At 51.7% G+C, this 15,906-nt stretch overlaps 1 protein-coding gene across 1 annotated transcript in view; it reads right to left on the reverse strand.

Annotated features, from left to right (window-relative positions):
- Positions 1-15,906, reverse strand: part of LOC144670407 (pyruvate carboxylase, mitochondrial-like) — a 1,036,891-nt gene that overhangs the window by 164,387 nt on the left and 856,598 nt on the right. Inside the window, exon 15 of the mRNA XM_078532890.1 lies at positions 1,984-2,140. Coding sequence (XP_078389016.1) covers positions 1,984-2,140 — 157 coding nt within the window. The remainder of the gene's footprint in view (positions 1-1,983; positions 2,141-15,906) is intronic.

A 15,906-nucleotide genomic window follows, 5' to 3' on the forward strand; every position in this document is an offset into this window, starting at 1 on the left:
GGATGAGGTTTCTTAAAAAGTCCAAAGGCCGCTTAATCATTCCTGTAATGGCCTTAATGGGCCTGTTCATTATCGGTGGGCGTGCTGCCAACCAAAATATCGCACCAGTGAGCGACGACGTCGGGACGCTCACCCAATGTCGCCGCGTGTCATTTTACGCTCGTTCGGAGACGGGCGCTCACCCGCCTGATGAGCGCAATATTCTGCCCCCAGTTGCGATTGCAGAGGACGAGATCTATCCCGCTAATTAAGGAATCCCCAAAGACTGAAAGCTCCCTATTCCACTCTACCATGTCTTGACTGCCTCCACTGTGCTGTCGTTAGCATCCTGGCTGTTCATTGCTGGATCCTTGTCCTCACAGGTAGGGAGTACACTATGCCTGCACCACCCAGCGCACCAGTAACACGGTGCCCAGTGTGGTCATAGGCATCTTGGGGTTACTGGTGACCAGACTGTTATCAATCCCCTGGGTGTGAGTAGTGCTCAGTGTGTTACCGGTGCCCAGGCTATTACTGGTGCCTGGGGTATTACTAGTGCCCAGTTTGATACTGGTGCCTGGGGTATTAGTGCCCAGGCTATTACTAGTGCCTGGGGTATTCCTGGTGTCCAGTTTGTTACTAGTGCTTGGCGTATTACTGGTGCCCAGTTTGATACTGGTGCCTGGGGTATTACTGGTGCCAGGTATAACTGGTGCCGGGGGTATTACCCCTGCCCAGATTATTACTGGTGCTTGTGGTAGTACTGGTGCCCAGTTTGATACTGGTGCCTGGGGTATTAGTGCCCAGACTATTACTAGTGCCTGGGGTATTCCTGGTGCCCAGTTTGATACTAGTGCTTGGGGTATTACTGGTGCCCAGTTCGATACTGGTGCCTGGGGTATTACTGGCACCCAGTTCACTACTGGTGCCTGGGGTATTACTGGCACCCAGTTCACTACTGGTGCCTGGAGTATTACTGGTGCCCAGTTCACTACTGGTGCTTGGGGTATTACTGGTGCCAGGGTACTACTGGTGCCAGTGTATTATTACTGGTGCCCAAAGTGTAGTAGCAGCAACTCATGCCAATCCAAATATCTCTTTGAAAGGTAAGTGTCCAAAATTATTATTTTCTTTAAAAAAATATCTGATTAGAATAACTTTCCCATGTCCCTTTGAAATCCTGTATCCTGTATTTCAAGAGCAGCCACTCTCCAGTCAGCGCTGTTCCTTTGGGCCCAGACGATGTAGCTGCGAGATGCCAGTCTACGGGACACCGTGCTTGACAAGACTTAGAATCACAGAATCACACAGCTCGGGGGGGGGGGAGGCCATTCAGCCCATCATGCCTGTGCTGGCTCTTTGAAAGAGCGGTCCATTTAGTCCCACACCCCTTGCTCTTTACCCGTCGCCCTGCAAATTTCTCCTTTTCAAGTATTTTTCCAAATCCCCTTTTGAAAGTTGCTACTGAATCTGCTTCCACCACCGCCCATTGGCAGGCAGCGCGTTCCAGATCACAACGACTCGCTGGGTAAAACGAACTATTTCTCATGTCTCATCGCTGATTCTTTCGCCCATCGCTTTAAATCTGCGTCCTTTGGTGACAGAGCCTTCTGCCAGTGGAAACAGTCTCTCCCTGGTCACTCTATCAAAACCCTTCGTCATTTCGAACGCCTCCATTAAATCTCCCCCTTAACCTCCTCTGCCCCAGCGAAAAACAGTCCCAGTCTCTCCACATTAACTGAAGTTCTCAACTCTGGTGTTGTCCTAGTAAATCCTTTCTGCATCATTTCTAAAGCTTTGAAATCCTCCCTGAAGTGCGGTGCCCAGAATTGGCTACCATTCCCCAGCTAGGCTCTAACTAACAATTTATGCAGGTTCAGGGCAAGTTCCTTGCTTTTTCACTCTGCTCCTCTTTTGATGAAGCGAATTCTATTTACGCACAGAACTAATCATGGGCTGGAGGAGAAGGAACCGGCTTAGGGCAGGGGGGGGGGGGCGTCTTACTTGTACACTGTGTTGTCAGGGTAGTTGGTGTAGCCCACGGCATTGGCGCCTCTCAGCAGCATCTGAAAGGGGATGTTCGGGATGGACGCTCGCATCTCCTGCAGGCGTTTCCAGGGGCACTCGTACAGGAAGCGCATCGCCACGTCGAAGGTGGCACCTGTGGGGCAAGAGGGCATCAACATTAATCGATATTGGCCAGCAAGCGGTCAGCCTCAACAAAAAAAAACAACGCAGCAAGAGCACTTTAACAGGAGGCTTCGTCAAACACAGCCAGAGCACAACACCTCTCAACCATAACACAAATAACTGATCCCCTGACCGTGCACAACATTCGGGTCCTTGTCTCGTGATGGGAATAGGGTTTTTCCAGAACTTGGTTTATGGTTTTCAATTTAACTTCAATTAGCAATAAAATGACCCTTTTCCCAGTTTGTCCCGATCTGTCCCACTCATGGGGTGGAAACTTATGGCCCATTCGCGGTGGTTTAATAGTGCATGGAATTATATTTTCCTACATCATTTCGTGTCTAATATCTCTCCATAAAGTCTGACTTTTAAACATTCTTGTCGGCTATAGCAAAGAGCGATGCAGAGCAAAGCTCCCTCTACACTGTCCTCATCAAACACTCCCAGGACAGGTACAGCACGGGGTTAGATACAGAGTAAAGCTCCCTCTACACTGTCCCCATCAAACACTCCCAGGGCAGGTACAGCACAGGGTTAGATACAGAGTAAAGCTCCCTCTACACTGTTCCCATCAAACACTCCCAGGACAGGTACAGCACGGGGTTAGATATAGAGTAAAACTCCCTCTACACTGTCCCCATCAAACACTCCCAGGGCAGATACAGCACGGGTTAGATACAGACTAAAGCTCCCTCTACACTGTCCCCATCAAACACTCCCAGGGCAGGTACAGCACAGGGTTAGATACAGAGTAAAGCTCCCTCTACACTGTCCCCATCAAACACTCCCAGGACAGGTACAGCACGGGGTTAGATACAGGGTAAAGCTCCCTCTACACTGTCCCCATCAAACACTCCCAGGACAGGTACAGCATGGGGTTAGATTCAGAGTAAAGTTCTCTCTATACTGTCCCCATCAAACACCACCAGGGCGGGTACAGCACAGGGTTAGATACAGAGTAAAGCTCCCTCTACACTGTCCTCATCAAACACTCCCAGGACAGGTACAGCACGGGGTTAGATACAGGGTAAAGCTCCCTCTACACTGTCCCCATCAAACACTCCCAGGACAGGTACAGCACGGGGTTAGATACAGGGTAAAGCTCCCTCTACACTGTCCCCATCAAACACTCCCAGGACAGGTACAGCATGGGGTTAGATACAGAGTAAAGCTCTATCTACACTATTGGCACAATGTTACTTAACCAAAACTCAGATGACCAACACCTGCTTTAGGGTAGCTTTTTCCACAAGCTTTGCCTCTCTGAGTGAGATTCCTCCTCCATCTCCTGATAGCCACTGACCAATCGGTTATGCAGCAACACTTCACGTGCAATTTCACTGAAGGTTTTCTGAAAGCTTAGGTACTAGACACCACAATCCTGGCCAACTGTTGGCATGTTAAGTTGTCAAAAAGGTCAAGGAGATTGGTTGGTCAGGATCTGGCCCCCACACGGAGTTCTGTCCTCCACATGGAGCTCTGTCCCCAACATAGAGTTCTGTCCCTCACAGGGAGCCCCGTCTCCACATTGCACCCTGTTCCCCCCCACACGGAGTCCCATCCCCCACATGGAGCCATGCCCCTGCTAAACGGATTTCTGTCATACATACATACAAATTAGGAGCAGGAGAAGGCCATTTGGCCCTTTGAGCCTTTCCCGTTATTCAATAAGATCATGGCTGATCTGATTGTAGCCTCAACTCCAATTCCACCTACTCTGGATAAGCTTTGACTCCCTTGTTAGTTAAGAATCTATCTACTTCTGCCTTAAAAATATTCAATGACGCAGCCTCCATTGCTCTCCGGGGAAGAGAGCTCCACAGACTCACAACCCTTTAAGGGAAAAAAATTCTCCTCATCTCCATCTTAAATGGGAGACCCGGTATTTTTAAACTGTGTCCCCGGTTCTGGTCTCTACAACAGGGGGAAACATCCTTTCAGCATCTACCCTCTCAGGGTCTTACGTATTTCAATAAAATCATCTCTCATTCTTCTAAGCTCCACACGGAGCCCTGTACCCCACAATGAGCCGTGTCCCCACCACACAGAGCCCTGTACCCCACACGGAGCCCTGTACCCCACAATGAGCCGTGTCCCCACCACACAGAGCCCTGTACCTCACACGGAGCCCTGTACCCCACAATGAGCCGTGTCCCCACCACACAGAGCCCTGTACCCCACACGGAGCCCTGAACCCCACACGGAGCCCTGAACCCCAACACAGAGCCCTGTACCCCCACACGGAGCCCTGAACCCTCACACAGAGCCCTGAACACCCACACGGAGCCCTGAACCCCCACACAGAGCCCTGTACCCCATACAGAGCCCTGAACCCCCACACAGAGCGCTGAACCCCAACACAGAGCCCTGAACGCCCACACAGAGCGCTGAACCCCCACACGGAGCCCTGTACCCCACACGGAGCCCTGAACCCGACACGGAGCCCTGAACCCCCACACGGAGCCCTGTACCCCACACGGAGCCCTGAACCCGACACGGAGCCCTGTACCCCCACACGGAGCCCGGAACACCCACACGGAGCCCTGAACACCCACACGGAGCCCTGAACCCCCACACGGAGCCCTGTACCCCACTCGGAGCCCTGTACCCCACACGGAGCCCTGAACCCCCACACAGAGCCCTGAACCCCCACAGGGAGCCCTGTACCCCACACGGAGCCCTGAACCCCCACACGGAGCCCTGTACCCCCACACGGAGCCCTGAACCCCACACGGAGCCCTGAACCCGACACGGAGCCCTGTACCCCCACACGGAGCCCTGAACCCCACACGGAGCCCTGAACCCCACACGGAGCCCTGAACCCCCACACGGAGCCCTGAACCCCCACACGGAGCCCTGAACCCCCACACGGAGCCCTGAACCACCACACGGAGCCCTGAACCCCCACACGGAGCCCTGAACCCCCACACGGAGCCCTGAACCCCACACGGAGCCCTGTACCCCACACAGAGCCCTGTACCCCCACACGGAGCCCTGAACCCCCACACGGAGCCCTGAACCCCCTACGGAGCCCTGAACCCCCACACGGAGCCCTGAACTCCCACATGGAACGCTATTTCCCCGACGCCCACTACCCCACCATGGAGCCCTGTCCCCTCCGCACGGAGCCCTGCACCTCACATGGGGCATTAACCCCCTACCCAGAACCCCTTCCCCGCAACCCCATCACGGGGCCCTGTCCCCTCCACACTGAGCCCTGCGCCCCACAGGATGCATTATTCCCCCGACACAGAACCCTGTCTCCACCCCCTCCAACCCCACCAAGGAGACCTGTCCCCCAGGCAGAGAGCTGTTTCCCCTCCTTACTCCCACACGCAGAACAACCACAATCTCCTCTCCCCAATGGGGTTGCCAGCTTTTTATCTCTCTTTTTACACAAATACAGGCTTGAAAATTCTCAACGGTGGCCTGAGGCTCCCCCCAACACCACCCTGCCCCACCCCCACCCCCACATCAGCTCAGCGCCCATTGAGTTGGGGTGTTGCCGTTTTGACGAACGTTGCTGATGCAACTATCGCAGACCTGGGCAACGCACATTCCAGGTGACCTGCAGGATCGGCTCAGGAGATTGCAGATGGTCACTGCTTAACCGCTGTCGGGAAACCCTGTGTCCGACGATCCCCAACAATGGGGCAGCGGTGTCCAGGGTGATTTACAGCGTCGGGTGCCATTTAAATAAACGGTCCTCCCGCATCTGCCAATCACACCTGGATTCAGGGCTTTCCCTTCTGCCCCAGCAGGAGCGCAGCTTCCCAGTCTCCGGAACGGGGGGCTGCTGGGTGGACCTTGACTCGACGACGATGGAAACATAAACTCACAGGAGATGTGGACTGGGACGCACTGTCTGAAAAATGGAAGCAGTAACCTTCAGCTGGAACCTGGATAAATACTAAATTTACAGGGTTACCGGGGGGAAAGAGCAGGGGGTAGTGAGATGGATTGGATCGCTCTTTCAAAGAGCCAGCATAGGCACTGTGGGCCAAATGGCCTCGTGATGCAAAATGGGTTGCTTTCTCACTTCATACTATGGCAGGACATTAAGATCTACTCCCCCCTGCGCCCCTCCCACCCACTCCTACCCTGTGACTGACCATCGAGGACACTTAAGGAACTGCTGGTGGCTCAGGGATAAAGCCTGTGGGTTGCGCCCCTGTGGTAATGGGATGGCCAGCTGGGTTCCCAGCCTGTAGCCCACTTTCTCAGGATGGGACTTCATCTTTATCCGCGTGGGGAAACAAACCCAATGCGAGGGTGTAGTTACCAATCAAAGAACTTGAGATTTTTTACTAAAACAGCAGCAGGCTCCATCTCAATGACTTCCCTCTATAAAACGTGGTAGATGTGGACAGGATCCAAGGCGGCTGGTGGAGTCGCAACCAAGACACAGAGCTTTTTTTTTTTACTGAGAGAGTTCATTGACTTTGTTCAGTCTTATCGCTCTCCTCACACACACCCAGTGTCCCAGCTGTCCTCTATTTATACACTTTTTGAGAAACAAAGATTAATAAATTAAACTAAAAACCCATAAATCGGAGGGGGGTGGCTGCGCTGTACCTGAAACAAAAACGTGAAAGGAAACTTACAAAATGAAATCAAGATGTCATTTCCGGGAATGATACTCTTTCGAGTTATCAACAGATCGCATGTAACTCTTTCGAGTACATTCACAGTTCTTGGTTACCGGGAGTGGGACATGAACCCACAACCTTCTGATTCAAAGGCGAGGGTGCTATGAACTGAGCCACAGCTGACACCTCTTCCGGGAGTGATGATGCACCCCAGCCTGTCCCCTATTTATATGTGCTCCAAGTACTTAATTAAGCAATGCCCTTCAACCTGTGTATCCTAACAATATAATTAACATACCATTAACAGTAGGAGTGTGACAAGGCCACAGAGATATGTACAGATCAGGGAGATCATTCTGCCCATCCGTCTTATCCTTCTATAGCAGTCTCCATCTATTATCTCCAGTGCCTTTGTCTCTGTTACTCAACCCATTCCAGGAATTAATTCCAGTGTGCAGGAGATTAGTCCCGAGATTTGTCTTGAGGGTGTCTTGTTACCTCATATCCTTTTCCTCATAGAAACCATCTACTCCCATGTCCGTAGAATCATCCGTCACCGTCCCTGCCTAAGGTGCACTGCTGCTGAAACCCTAACCATGCCGTTGTCATGTAGACTTGACTGCTCCAATTCTCTCTTGGCCGACTTCCCACCTCACACCCTCCATAAACATTAGCTGATCCAAAGCTCTGCTGCCTGTCTCCTATCTCCTGCCGTGTCCCGCTCACCCATCACTCCCCGTGCCCGCTGACCGACATTGGCTCCTGGGCCAGCAAAGCGCCAATGTTAAAATTCCTATCCTTGTTTTCAAATCCCTTTATGGCCTCACCCCTTCCCTATCTCTGTGACCTCCTCCAGCCCCACAACCCTCCAAGATCTCTTCCAATTCCAGCCTCTCCAGTATTCCGGATTGTAATTGCTCCGGCATTGGTGGCCGTGCATTCAGCTGCCTGGGCCCTGAAGTCTGGAATTCCCTTCCTAAACCTCGCTGTCTCGCTGTCTCCCTCTCTCTCCTCCTTTAAGGCGCTCCTTAAAACCGATCTTTTCGTCTATGTTTCAGTCACCTTTTCTAATGTTTCCCAATGTGGCTCAGTGTCAGACGGTCAGTACTGAGGAGGTGCTGCACTGTCAGAGGGTCAGTACTGAGGGAGTGCTGCACTGTCAGAGGGTCAGTACTGAGGAAGTGCTGCTCTGTCGGAGGGTCAGTACTGAGGGAGTGCTGCACTGTCAGAGGGTCAGTACTGAGGGAGTGCTGCACTGTCGGAGGGTCAGTACTGAGGGAGTGCTGCACTGTCGGAGGGTCAGTACTGAGGGAGTGCTGCACTGTCGGAGGGTCAGTACTGAGGGAGTGCTGCACTGTCCGAGGGTCAGTACAGAGGGAGCGCTGCACTGTCAGAGGGTCAGTACTGAGAGAGTGCTGCACTGTCAGAGGGTCAGTACTGAGGGAGTGCTGCACTGTCAGAGGGTCAGTACTGAGGGAGTGCTGCACTGTCAGAGGGTCAGTACTGAGGGAGCGCTGCACTGTCAGAGGGTCAGTACTGAGGGAGTGCTGCACTGTCAGAGGGTCAGTACTGAGGGAGCGCTGCACTGTCAGAGGGTCAGTGCTGAGGGAGCGCTGCACTGTCAGAGGGTCAGCACTGAGGGAGTGCTGCACTGCCAAGAGGGTCAGTGCTGAGGGAATGCTGCACTGTCGGAGGGTCAGTACTGAGGGCATGCTGCACTGTTGGAAGGGCAGTACCGAGGAAGCACTGCACAGTCAAGAGGGTCAGCACTGAGGGAGTGCTGCACTGCCAAGAGGGTCAGTACTGAGGGAATGCTGCACTTTCAGAGGGTCAGACTGAGGGAGTGCTGCACTGTCAGAGGGTCAGTACTGAGGGAGTGCTGCACTGTCAGAGTGTCAGTACTGAGGGAGTGCTGCACTGTCAGAGGGTCAGTACTGAGGGAGGGCTGCACTGTTGGAAGGGCAGTACCGAGGAAGCGCTGCACAGTCAAGAGGGTCAGTACTGAGGGAATGCTGCACTGCCAAGAGGGTCAGTACTGAGGGAATGCTGCACTGCCAAGAGGGTCAGTACTGAGGGAGTGCTGCACTGTTGGAGGGTCAGTACTGAGGGAGTGCTGCACTGTCGGAGGGTCAGTACTGAGGGAGTGCTGCACCGTCAGAGGGTCAGTACTGAGGGAGTGCTGCACTGTCAGAGGGTCAATACTGAGGGAGTGCTGCACTGTCAGAGGGTCAGTACTGAGGGAGTGCTGCACTGTCAGAGGGTCAGTACTGAGGGAGTGCTGCACTGTCAGAGGGTCAGTACTGATGAAGCGCTGCACTGTCAGAGATGCTGTCCTTCAGAGGAGACCAAGGCATCCTTTGCCATCTTGGCTGAACGTAAATGATCCCACGGCTACGATTTCAAGGAACAGTGGTTGGGGGGAGGGGGTAGGTGAGGTCCCCCCCAACACCCAGCCCCCCCACCCCTCCCCCGCTACTCCCACCGCCCCCGGCTTCTTGGCAATATTAATCCCTCAACCAACATCACTAAAAAGCCCCCAATTATCTAGTCATTATCATGCAGCTGTTTGTGGGATCTTGCTGTGTGCAAATTGTCTGCCGCGTTTCCTACATCACAACGGTGACGATGCTGCATTGGTGGTCAAGCACTTTGGGAATGTCCGGAGGCTGTGACAGGTTCTAGAGGAATGCAAAATCTTTTCTCCTGTGCAAAACCCAGTCACCTCACAGTGTTTTATTTGCAGTCACTCTTCCTTCCTGTTAACTCTGGATTTTAGGAGCCTTAGTTAAATAAGAAGAGAGCACGGTTCCCCTGGAAACCAATGCACGGTGAATATATTACAGTCAGCACTGATTCTGCATGTAACATTCTCTGTGATCCTTTTTAATGGTACAAGGCGATCTCAATTTTACATTTCAGAAATGGCTCTTTCTGATGTCCGCTAGCAATTGACAGCTGGGGTTCTGGCTCTTTGTTGACCTGTTATAAGGGCATTTACATAACCAGACACCATCACTGAATAACGGTATTGTGGACAAGATCAGGGAACTAAACTAATGGGCAGTGTTCAGAGTTGTCCAGGTGGGAGACCTTCAGATCGACTTAAACACAAGGTTGTTTCTCTGTTTGAAAGTAGCCCAAATTTACCAGCTATTCATTAAGCCCTGAATTGTGCCAACAGCTGAGCTCCAGCAACATGATACAAATGGCCGATGTCCTTTGGCTTTCTCTCACCAGGCCCATTGTGCTCATTGAGAAACTCGCATGAAGACACCAGGCCCCTAGACATTATCGACCTGTTGCTCAAATATGTGCTTTATTACAGCAGAATCCCCGGCCCAGCCGAGGCGAGTCCTTCACAAGTGATGCTCCAGAACGAAACCACGATCCGAGGCAGCGCTTACAAAAAACACACACCCTACCTACCTCAGTCAGAGAAAACGTTAATGTGCTGAGATTTACACCTCAATGTAGCTGGAGGACTACGGAGCGAAAGGAGCAAGCAGTAAGTAACTTTGCAGTCCCGATTTGCAATGCGGGTGCAGTATTTAACGGAAATAAGGCTCCCTCGACAGCACCTTCCAAACCCGCGATTCCTATCACCTGGAAGGATGGGGGCATCAGACGCATGGAAACACCACCACCTGTAAGCTCCCCTCCAAGCCACACACCATACCCGACTTGGAACTGTATTGCCATTCCTTCACTGTCGCTGGGTGAAAATCCTGATAACTCCCCTCTTGACAGCACTGTGAGTGTACCTGCACCACGGGGACTGCAGTGGTTTAAGAAGGTGGCTCACCACCACCTTCTTGAGGGGCAGTTAGGGATGGGCAATAAATGCTGGCCTCGCCAACGAGACCCACATCCCATGAAAGAAGAGAAGAAAATAAGGATGCGCTGATAAATGAGATAGAGAGAGAGAGAGAGAGAGAGACAGAGAGAGAGAGACAAAGGGAGGGAGATGAGGTAGGAACATAGTGACGAACAGAAAGATGCTGGAGACAGTGGGGAGCGGGAGTCAAACAGACATAGTGAAGGGGAAGAATAAACAGCCAGATAGGGGAGATCAGAGAGAAAAAAGGGAACAGAGAAAGACTGAGAACAGGGACAGGGGAGGGGTAGGGGGTGAGTGGTGTCGAGTGAAAGGGAGAAAGGGTGAGGGAGAGAGCAATGGAGATAGAGAGACAGAGAGAGAGAGAGATAGAGAGAGAGACAGAGAGAGAGGGAGAAGGGGACAGTGCGAGATACAGATGTAGACTCGTGTCAAACAATATGAGCAATTGCTGTTTCTGACATGATTTCGAATCAATATTGTTGACATTTTAAAATAGCAGAAGGACATGGAGCAGCAGTTTCGAGTCTTAGCTCTGAGAGTCCAGGACAAGGAGGCAAAACACAAGACCACATCCACAAGACATAGGAGCAGAAGTAGGCCATTCGGCCCATCGAGTCTGCTCCACCATTCAATGAGATCATGGCTGATCTGATAATCCTCAACTCCACTTGCCTGCCTTTTCCCCCATAACCCTTGATTCCCTTACCGATTAAAAATCTGTCAATCTCAGCCTTGAATATACTTAACGACCCAGCCTCTACAGCCCTCTGCGGTAAAGAATTCCACAGATTCACTACCCTCTGAGAGAAGAAATTCCTTCTCATCTCTGTCTTAACTGGGCAACACCTTACTCCGAGATTATGCCCTCTGGTCCTAGACTCTCTCACAAAGGAAAACAACTCTCAGCATCTATCCTGCCAACATCCCTACGAATCTTATATGTTTCAATAAGGTGGCCTCTCATTCTTCTAAACCCCAATGAGTACAGGCCCAACCTGCTCAACCTCACCTCATAAGAAAATCCCTCCATCCCCGGAATCAACCTAGTGAACCTTCTCTGGACTGCCTCCAATGCCAGTATATCTTTCCTTAGTTAAGGGGGCCAAAACTCTTCACAGTATTCTAGGTGTGGTCTAACTAGTGCCTTGTATAGCTTTAGCAAGACTTCCCTCAAAATGGGAGCCAGGCTGTGGTGGTGGTTGGGGGGGTGGGGGGTCAAATCAGAGCTTTCATTGCTGGGATCAATAAGATTTTGGTTAGATAAGACGATCGGGGGACAGGGGAAAAAGGCGGGTAAATGGAGTTGAGGCAAACAAGCTGCCGGGTCTGAGGGGGGTGGTGGCACAGGATTGAGGGGCTGAATGCTCATCTCCTGCTCCTGTCAGGAACATTCCCCTGTGAGGTAACAGGCACAGTGTTCCCCTTTCTCATCGATGAAGTGGTGAGCCAGTTTTATACCGGAGGGAGGCGGAGAGCAGGAGTGCCCAGTACTAAAGGTTTAACTCCCCATCGTGAGGAGATAGACAATGTTAATAAAAAAGAACAGACACGAAAAGATTGCTTAGGGATAGTCCCCTTCATTGTAAATATAGAGTTGTATTTGCAAAGCAATAACCTAGAAACCCTTTAGAAGTATAGTCACTGTAATGTATGGACTACAGCAGTCAACCTGTGCACAGCAGGATCACACAACTGATCAGCTAACGGACAAGATCACTTTTTAGCTGTTGGTTGAGGCATAAATATTGACCCAGGACACTGGAGAGAACTCCACTGCTCTTCCTTGAACCTGTACTTCAGGATCTTATACGTCCACCTGAGAGGGCAGAAGGGGCCTCGGTTTAACATTTAACGTCCTGGAGCTGAGATGACTGACCTCCAACAACCACACCCATCTCCCTTTGTGCTAGGTATGACGCCAAACAGTGGAGAGTTTTCCCCCTGATTCCCATTGACTCCAGTTTTGCCAGGGCCCCTTGATGCCACACTCGGTCAACTGCGGCCTTGATGTCAAGGGCAGTCACTCTCACCTCACCTTGGGAGTTCTGCCCTTTTGTCCATATTCGAACCAAGGCTGTAATGAGGTCGGGAGCTGAGTGGCCCTGGCAGAATCCAAACTGGGCGTCAGTGAGCAGGTTATTGCTAAGCAAGCACCGCTTGATAGCACTGTTGACGATCCCTTCCATTACTTGAATGATGATCGGAAGTAGACTGATGGGGCATAACTGGCTGGGTAGGATTTGTCCTGCTTTTTGGGTACAGGATATACCTGGGTAGTTTTCAACATAGCCGGGTAGATGCCAGTGTTGTAGCTGTACTGGAACAGCTTGGCTAGGGGGCGTGGCAAGTTCTGGAGCACAAGTCTTCAGTACTATTGCCGGAATATTGTCAGGGCCCATAGCCTTTGCAGTATCCAGTGCCTTCAGCCGCCTCTTGATATCACGAGGCGTGAATCGAATTGGCTGAAGACTGGCATCTGTGATGCTGGGGACCTCCGGAGGAGGCCGGGATGGATCATCCACTCGGCACTTCTAGGCACATCCTGAGCACATTCCCATTATGGAGGTCACTCAATATGAAATGTTAACTCTGTTTTTCTCTCTCCACAGATGCTGCCTGACCGGCGGAGTTTTTCTAGCATTTTCTGTTAAATTTCAGGTTCAAAGCTCCACGAGTAAAGCAGATTACAACGAGGTCGTCACAGAATCTTTTAGTTTCAAAATGAAAGGCTGCAAGAAATTCCATCCCAATTTGAGAAATTATTTTCGTTGTGCAACGTCTGTGTTTTGCCGTAGTTACCCAAGCAGTCTGCTACAGACTGCAGGGTCTCTGTGTCTGTCTTATCCTGACTTGCCCATAAATTTTTGTTAAAGGAATCTCATGCTGCAAGATTGATTTAACATTCTGTTTTAAGAGTTTATTCAGCCTGTAGCTGAAGTTTTAATCTGTAAATCATTGGCAGCACATTTTGCAGTGTTTTGCTCCCGTTCCCATTGGGAACACTGGAGCTTCCTTGGAAGGTGAAAAACAATTCTGAACGACGCATTCTGCACGCGGGTACATGCGGACACGCGGAGTGGACACACAGGCACACAAATACACGCACACTGGACCAATGGCAGGAATGGGCAGGGGAAAGGCTGGACAGGTTAGACTTGTATCCACACCTGCCCTCGCACCTGCGCACGAAAGCTTAGAAGGGTTACGTCGCTGCCGATTTTCAGCATGCAAGGTTGCCTTGAATGAAGCCGAGTTCATCCAGCTTCTGGCCCCGAGAGCCATGCTGGATTGGCTGGGGGCCGGGGTGATGCAGGAGTGAACATGCGGCCTCCTTTAATTTAGGACATGCTTGAGGAACTGACTATGAGGTCAGTTGCGCAGGATCGATTCGACATCTCCCTTGTTAAATACCCCGGGGCGGGGGGTGCGGTGCTGTTGGAAGGCTGGGAGTGACCTGGGTCGAGGGGGACGGTGGGGGCCAAGTCCTTTTTACGGGCACCAGATTGGCAGCGGTGTAAACCACTGGGACACAAGCACATGAATTTAGGAGCAGGAGTGAGGCCACTCGGCCCTTCAAGCCTGCTCCGCCATTCAATAAGATCACGGCTGATCTGAATGCAACCTCCCTCCTACCCCCGATAACCTTTCCCCTCCTCGTTAATCAAGAATCTATCTAGCTCCGCCTTAAAAATATTCAAAGACTCCGCTCTTCTAGCTCTCTCTTCTCTGAAATGTTGCTCCCTCATCTCTTTTGGTCACCTGTCCTAATATCTCCTTATGTGACTGGTGCCGGTTTTTGTTTGATAGCCAACCCCCTGTGATGGGCACACCTGGGGGCATTTTACCATGTTGAAGGTGCTATACAAATGCAAGTTGGTCTTGTTGTTGAATGTGAGCGGGAGTCGGTAATGACCCTCCAGCAGGTCACTGCACACGTGGAGACCCCTTGGGCCTGCGATGCCCATACCTGACCTTTCCAATGTGGTCTCACGTCGTGAAGAACAGATTCCTGGCAGGTATTTCAGAGAAACCATACGACCTAAACCCCTTGTGCCAGTGGTGGTGCAGTGGGAGGCGCTCTTGCCTCGGGGTCAGAGTGTCGTGGGTTCCAGTCCCACTCCAGGATCTGAGCACATAACCCAAGGCTGGCACTCCAACACACACAGCAGCGAAGCCGCACTGTAAGAGGTGCTGTCTTCCGGAAGAGATGTTAAACTGAGGCCTCCATCTGCCCTATCATGCGGATTCAAGATCCGGAGGAGGTGGGGGGGGGAGTAGGTTTTCCCCAGTGTCCAGGGACCAATATTTACCCTTCAACCAACATCACAACGCAGATTATCTGGCCACGATCTCATCACCGTTTGCGGGATCTTGCTATGCGCCACTGCGTTTCCTGCATTATGGCTGTGACTACACCTCAGAAAGTGCTACATTGGCTGCGAGGCGCTTTGAGACGTCCGCTGGTCGTGAAAGGCGCTATGGAAATGCAAGTCTTCCTTGGCGTGCGCAAGCTGAGGCCAAGCTCTCCGGGGCACCAGAAGGGGCTCAGCTCTGTCTGACCCTTGAACCGCGCGATGCTTTCAATGAGTGTAAAGGGCTCGTTCCTCCGGTGCCGACTCGCCCTCGGCTTAACGCTCACTCGACGTTCTGGTGAACTCTGTGAGCCTGTTGAAGTCATGGCTGTGGATAAACTCCTCCTCCGCCCAGGGATGCAGCTTGCAATGCACAGACACGTCACGACAGTGGTCAGAATCTTTTTCTCAAAACAAAAAAAAAACAAACAGCCTGGCCCAGTATTTTCAGTTTGTAAACCAGTCCCTGAGCCACCAGGGAACTGCGAGCTGCGGACACACACCAAAGACAACTTGCATTTATATGGCGCCTTTAACAGAGTAAAACGCTCAAAGGCCCTTCACAGGAACGTAAAGCAGGCAAAAAAACTGACACTGAGGCACAGAAGGAGATATTAGGGACAGTGACTAAAAGAGCTGTGGACACACAACAATGACAACTTGCATTTATATGACGCCTTTAACGGAGTAAAACGCTCAAAGGCCCTTCACGGGAACGTAAAGCAGGCAAAAAAACTGACACTGAAGCACAGAAGGAGATATTAGGGACAGGGATTAAAAGCTCGGTCAAAGAGGACGGTTTTAAGGAGCGTCTTAAAGTAAGGAGAAGTGGAGAGGCAGAGAGGTTTAGGGGGGGAATTGCAGGGCTTAGGCCCCAGGCAGCTGAAGGCATGGCCGCCAATGGTGGGGTGACCGAAATCGGTCCTGCTCCAGAATTTGATCAGGGCAGAGCGTGGGG

Source organism: Cetorhinus maximus, chromosome 31 (assembly GCF_964194155.1).
Source record: "Cetorhinus maximus chromosome 31, sCetMax3.hap1.1, whole genome shotgun sequence".
Taxonomy (NCBI): domain Eukaryota; kingdom Metazoa; phylum Chordata; class Chondrichthyes; order Lamniformes; family Cetorhinidae; genus Cetorhinus; species Cetorhinus maximus.